We start from the raw sequence: 7,322 nt of genomic DNA, 5'->3' as shown, positions 1-7,322 counted from the left end.
TGCTATCTACGATTGAGATAGGGTTTGAAAACTCGCCGAGTGGAACAGCATTGGCCCGGTTCGACTCGGGAATCGGCAGACAGCGTCTCGGTTCCACTACAAAACCGGGAATCGCCCGTGTCAAGAGAGAACCGGGCGATTCCCAATAGTGAATCGCCGAGTATTGCTCAATAACACGGGCTGCACAGTATTCTTCAAGGATTTCATCCTTTTTTATCATTTTGTTATCATTTTTCATCATTTTCAGCCTTATAATCGAATCTTGCAGGCTAATATTCAAATTTTTCAGCCATTTCAGTCAATAAAAGGTCGTAAAAATCACCGATTTTGATAAAAAAATTTGGATCGAAGAGTGAGTTTTAGGATTTTCGCCATTTCATTGATTTCAAGTGAAAGAGGGCATCATTTTTGTAAAATTTCGGGGTGATTGATCGTAAGAGTGTTGTTTAGAAGTTTTGTTCATAATTTGTGATTATTTTGGAGGAATATATATCAATTTTGAATTTGAAGGCACGGGTGCACAAAAAACAGGTAAGAACTGTGTTTTTTTTTTTTCCGCCATTCTATCAAATTCACTCAATATTTTACAAATAATATGTTAAATTTATAGGCTTTTGATTCGTTATAGTGTTGTTTATCATCACATGTATTCAATTTGATTATATTTATTCAATTTGAGTTGGATTTTTGAGGAAAAAAGACTGATGTCTGTGAAAAAAAAATAGATTGAGTTTTTTTTTTTTTTTTCCGCCATTCTCTCAATTTTAGTAAATATTTTGTAAATAATGTGTTAAATTTATAGGGTTTTGTTTTGTTATAGTGTTGTTTATCATCACATGTATTCAATTTGATCTGATTTATTCAATTTGAGCTTAATTTTTGAGATTTGAATGACTGATGTCTGTGAAGAATTGCATTTTTTTTTTCCCTCAATTCAATCAATTTTATTTAGTATTTTGATAATAATGTATTAATATTATAGGGCTTTGATTCCTTATAGTGTTACTTATCAAAACATATATTCAATTTGATGTAATTTATTCTATTTGAGGCGGATTTTTGAGTTGGAATGACTGATGTTAGGTGGGTCTGTGAATAACTATGTTTTTTGTTTTTTTAATTCATAATCAATTTTTTTGAAAAATCGTGATTTTTTGAAAAATTGTGACCAGTTTTTTATTATCATAAGGAATTAAATAATATTTTTAATTTTTATTATTAAATTTCTAGTTCAAAAATTTGCATGTTGATAGATTATTTATGCAAAAAAATACATGTTATTATATTTTTAATGCAAAACTGTATTTTTAATTTGTTGTTAATGAAAAAAATACATTAACAAATACATGCCGTTAGTGCAGTTTTGCATTAAAAATGTATTTTTAAATTTTAAAATTTTTAATGCAAAAAATACATGTTGTTAAACTGTATTATCATGAGGAATTAAAGTGAATATCATTGTAAAAAAATCGTGGTATGTATGATAATTATATTATCTTGCATTTTTCAATTTTATTATTAAATTTTTAATGCAAAAAATGTATGTTCTTGATAATTGAGTTGTAGCCATGTTTGGAGCTTGCATTTTTTATTATATTATGTTGCATATTTGTAATTGAGATATACGACTATTTGTGATCATTTCAATCGAGTTAGGATTGTGCCCACTATATCATTGTAAATTTTATTTGTGGCATTGTGAATGGCTATATCATTGTAAATATTTTTTGTATCAAATATACGCGTAGTGGCATTATGGATGACTATGTTAAAGTAATTTTTTTCTTGATTCTAAGTGTGACTTATACAAAAAAATTTTTATCTATAATGTTGCATAAATATTATTTTTTTTCTCAGTAGAAACTAATTCATGTTTGTCAAAATGAAGATTTCTGACAAGTCCATATGTATTGGGATTGTGAATTACTATACCATTGTAAATATATTTTCTATGTGTAGTGGCTGATATAGGCTATTTTTATCTATAATGTTGCATAAATAAATTATTTTTCCCAGTAGGAATTAAAATATTTTTGTTAATAGAAGTATTTTGCATTACCAACAAATATAACTTCATGAACTACCTTTACATATTATCACTACACATGGTGATTATTTTTCATGTTGAACTGTCAGGTTAATTTTTAACCTTTTACATATTAAAGTTGAACCATGGCAAGATCTGCGGAAGACCTTGCATGACACCATGGGGTCAGAGTTGATCCCAAAAAAAATGACAAAATTTTTTGTAATTACTGTCAAAGAGTGATAAGTAGTAGGGTACATAGGTTCAAGTAACACTTGACAGGGGTTGAGGGAGATGTTTATGCGTGCAATAGTGTCCCTAATAATGTAAGAAAGCAGATGGCGGCATTTCTCAAGGCTATCAAAGGTAAAAAAATTGCAAAGCAAAGGATGGATGAGGAGATAGCTAGTTTATATAAGCGATCAAGCGGGAATGATCCAAAAGAACAATATAATAATGACTTGGAAATGGCCATAAGAATGAGTTTACATGAAACATACTAGAGGGAACGCGGGTTTAGAATGCCTGGTGGTTATGACATGGGCAATGCATGGTGGGCCTAGCTCAGACATGCATGGCGGGCCCAGCTCGAGCATGTATGGCCGGCCAAGCTCAAATATATATGGACGGGTTGATGGCAATATGTATCAAGAGGAATCAGACGTTTAAGAAATTGTTTCTAGCTTATCTAGAAGTGCAAGTATTGCAGGTCGTGGTTGTATAGACCCAGTTCTCTCAAAGCCTAAGTCAGAACATATGACCCTCAAATGCATGGTCTACGGTACGAGAAACATGTTAGGCAGATATGTTGGTAAATGGTTCTACGATAAAGGGATCCCCTTTGATGCAGCCAATACCCATATTTTCTACCTATGGTCAACGCAATCCAGAGAGTCGAGCCCGAGGTAAAACCCCCAACGGCATATGAGCGCAGTGGGCCAATATTGGATGAAGAGGTGGAAGAAGTTAGAAAGTGGATTGAAGAGTATAAACATAGTTGGCCAAGAACATGTATTACTCTCATGAGTGATAGTTGGTTGAATAAAGTTAGCAAAAAGGAGTTTGTAAACTTTTTGGCCTATTCCCCAAAAGGTACAGCTTTTTTGTCTAGCAAAGACGTATCAAGGACGAAGAATGATGCAAACTTCTGCGTACGACTATATGATTAGATAGTGGAGGAGGTGGGAGATAAGCATGTAGTCCAATTTATTATGGACAATGCGCATGCATGTGTTTCTATGGGCAACAAGTTGATGGATAAGATGAAGCATCTAGTATGGACCCCGTGTGCTGCACACAACATCGATCTTATGTTAGAGGAGATCGGTGAGATCAAAATTGTGAATGAGACTCTACAGGAAGCGAGGTTGGTGTCAAGATTTATATATAACCTTTCTAAAATTTTATTTTTTTTTAGAGAATAGTTTAAGAAAAAAGAGATAATCAGGCCTGCCATAACCCGCTGTGTGACAGATTATTTGGCTATGGACTCCATTCGGGAATATAAAGGTGCAATAAAGAAATTGTTTACCAGTGAAGAGTGGTTAAATGATCGCCTCTCGAAGTCCAGTACCAGGTTAAAAGTGGACGACATAGTCTCAAATAGGAGGTTCTGGTCTAGATGTTCGAGTATCGTAGAGGCCACTACCCCATTGGTCACGGTGTTAAGAATGGCGGATGCTAACAAGAAAGCTACCATGAGCATCCTATATGAAGGTATCGAAAGGGCCAAATAAGCTATTGGGGAGAAGTGTAGTTTTGCTAGTAAAGTGATCGAGATTATAGAGAGAAGGTGGAACACCAAATTTGGACGTCCAATTCATTATGCAGGTAAATATATATTTATATCATTAGAATGTTTCATTCTAAATTATTTTTTTATAAAATTTTAAATGACGTTTATCTATCTATATATTTTCTAGGTTATTACTTCAACCCAAAATTCTTCTATTTGACACCTGAACATCCCCACAAGATTATAGAAGGGGTCAGGTACATTATTGCCAGGTTGGAAAGAAGCCATCGAAATCAGGTAGCAGCAATACAAGAGGCATTATTTAATATTTGGGTAAAAACATGATTGAGTTGTTATATTTGTGAGAAATAATGCACTAAAACGAAATATTTTGTTTTAGCTTGCTATGTATAGGGATGCTATAGGATCCTTCGAAACTAAACTTGCCAAGAATTCTCGAACTAATGGATCCAGGTTATCCCCTAACTAATATTTTGTTCATTCATATATTTAATCTTATGAATTGTTCTTGCCCTTATAATGCTTTTTGCATTTTAATCTAATTGAATGGTGGGAGATATATGGTAGTGATGCACGTTACCTAAAGAGAATAACAATCAAGATGCTCTCTCAGACATGTTCTGCTATTGGCTGTGTGCGAAACTGGAGTACGTTCCAATGGTTGCACACTGCTATGAGGAATCGACTCGCTTTGGAGAAGCTTCATAAACTAGTCTACGTTCATTACAACTTAAACCTCCGAGAGCGACAAATAAGAAGGAAGCTTGAAGACTATGGGCCGATAGACTTGGACACAATATTTGTCACACATACAGCAGAATAATCGATAGTAAAAGAAGAGGAGCCAGTGTTACACAAGAGAGCATTCATTGAGGCTATCGGTGAGGAAGATCTTTAAGAAGGTGATGAGCAGCATGAAAGAGGAAGCAACCCGCCAACATATCCACAATTCGTCGGAGATGTCGGTGATATTGCACCTAATGAGGGAGAGTGGGAAGGGGGTCTAAAGGAAAATGAGAGAGATGATGATTCTGAGGCCACTCAATCCCAGCCAAATTATTCACATATCGAGTCCCAACAACAAGAGAGTAGGGATGAACACGATAGTGTAGGTGAGCATAATGGATGGACAAACTTTGAAGATTTTGGATTAGAACCACAACAAAACACTAACACTCAGGGATTTGGGTATAGTCAGGTGCCCACTAATTTGGATGATTCGTTTTTAGATCGAGTCAATGAATTGTCATGCGAATTCAATCAATGGGACCAGCGTGACCAAGATGACGAACGACGTCGTCTGTCATTTTATTTTTAGATTGTATGTTACGAATTGTATGCTTTATTGTAGTCCATGTATGCTGATATACTTAATCCATGATAATTCTATGTTTATCTTTTTTGTGTGATGTAAATTAAATAGTAAATAGTAGTTCATGCAGGAAAAGAACATATCACTATTCGCATATTCATGCAAAGAAATAAAAATTCTTAATGGAGTACCCTCATTTCTTATTGAATTCTTAAAAAACAACATTTACAATGAATTTTAATAATTTTTTCAGATTTTTTTAAAATTTAATCCGATCGATTCAATCGATTCTTGATCCAGATCGCTGATTCATCGATCGAGATGGATTTTTGAGATGCCCGATCCGGATCACCGATCCCCTTTATAAACCGCACTCTTTGAGACTGAGAGTACTTGTTTCTGGACGTGTTCGGACTCCAAAACGCTCCCTATTGAAATGCACTCGCCCGGATCGATTGGCCCACCCAATAACCGACCCTGGATTTGTGAACCCTCATTTTGAAATCAGTACAAACGTTTCCAAGATGGATCTTCTCCGCAAAACCTACACAGCTGATTCTGATGACGAAGGTGACGATAGGAAATTCTTAAATTCCACGGCAAAAAGGCTCAGACCTTCTTCAAATTCACAATACTACCACACCGCCATTCCTCCTCTTCCTGCTCACCCCCCTGATTACCCTTCGCGACGTTCTGATGAGGCTTCAGTTCCTGGACGTTACGTGTCAAAGCGCGAACGCTTGATTCCAACTCCTCCTTCTAGGGTTTCAGATACCACTGTTTCTTCCACCGGCCATACATCGCCTGGTCTTGATTTCATCTCTTCATTTTTGTTCTGTGGATATTTGATGATTTATTGTTTGAATTTTGATTGAAGTTAGATTTATTAGAAATGCATTTTCTTTCCATTGTTATTTATGGATGGATTTGTTTGTTGAAAATTCGAAAGTAGTTAAAATTGAGTATATGTGGGACTTTTATGAATGTTAATTGTTCATGGTGATGGCAAATACCCATGTCAGTTCGTAAAAGCATAACAATTGGAATGCACCAATAGCAACGGGTGGACAAATGGAGTTAGGAATTAAACTGTAATGAAATGAGTAGTAGTTGTGAACCGAGTAGGAAAACTACAAAAAGTCTCAGTAGTTGGATGAATCAAAGCTGAGAGTTTTTTTTTTGTTGTATTTCCTTCAATTTTGCACTTTCTGTTTGTTATTTTTCTTCCTCGTGTTTTAGTTTCGTACCAATACTTATCTCTTTTCCCCTTGTCTGCTTTACTTCTTGTAACTTTTGGTCTGTCTCTACTGAATACATCTCTCTCTACATCCACTTGAAAGGTGTAACTTACAATTTTATTAGAAGAGGAGCAGATTAAGTACAATTTTCCAACTAGAATCCCTCTCCTTCCTTCCCTTGCATAATGTAAAGGAGCCTTCCTTGCTTATTTATGAACTTAAGGACCTGGCACACCCATCCAAACTCTATTGTGTTTGTATTAAAATTGCTACATCTTTTCCAAAAGTAAGCTTCAAGCAGTCAAATACTGGAGAAATTAAGTATTTTGTGTGTCTTACACATTGAATTTCATCCCTTTCCCCAACTCTTTGACCTGAAGGATCTTGAAATCATTTTCTCTCATTTATACTTATATTAATAGTTGAATTGAATTTTCATTTTTCGATGTCTTGGAAAGGTTGGAACTACTATGGATCCGTTTGGAAACTTTTTCATAATGTGTTCTTTCACCCTTAGAAACTGCCTGATTTCATCTTTACTAGTAATTGAGAAATATTACGGATTATGTTGTATGTATTGTGTATTGAACTTGAGGCCCACCTGTGTTTCATGTATTATCCTGTAAGACATATGGCTTTGTTTGGTATTGTTTGTTTCTATATTACTTTGCAATTTGTGCAGAAATTCGTCTATTCTATGCTTCCTATTACTTTTGTGTTGCTGCTTTGCATTATGTTTAGCAGTGAAACATATCTTAATTACTGGAAATTCCTGCACACATCTAAGTATGTGGAAGCTAATGTCTGGGATATGTTAGTTACTGGAAATTCCTGCACACATCTACGGTTGAGGAAGCTAATGTCTGGGACACCATTTTTCCAATTGGAATGACTCACGGATTGCTGATTTTCGAATATGGAATTTTACCTGAGTATGTAGGTAAGTGAGATCCATATCCCTATGAGGAAAGCTCAGGACCTTAAGACAAC

The 7,322-nt window shown here is 35.0% G+C and overlaps 1 protein-coding gene across 1 annotated transcript in view; it reads left to right on the top strand.

The window, feature by feature from the left end:
* The first annotated feature begins 5,483 nt into the window (after positions 1 to 5,483).
* LOC18441014 (Transducin/WD40 repeat-like superfamily protein) overlaps positions 5,484 to 7,322 on the top strand; it is a 43,279-nt gene continuing 41,440 nt past the window's right edge. The window contains exon 1 of the mRNA XM_006851144.4: positions 5,484 to 5,901. Within this exon, the coding sequence (XP_006851207.1) occupies positions 5,619 to 5,901 (283 nt within the window). The 5' untranslated portion in view covers positions 5,484 to 5,618. The remainder of the gene's footprint in view (positions 5,902 to 7,322) is intronic.

Source organism: Amborella trichopoda, chromosome 2, assembly GCF_054954075.1.
Source record: "Amborella trichopoda isolate Santa Cruz 75 chromosome 2, AtrichopodaSantaCruz75HAP2 v2.0, whole genome shotgun sequence".
Lineage (NCBI taxonomy): Eukaryota > Viridiplantae > Streptophyta > Magnoliopsida > Amborellales > Amborellaceae > Amborella > Amborella trichopoda.
This window is presented reverse-complemented; position numbering and strand designations above follow the sequence as displayed.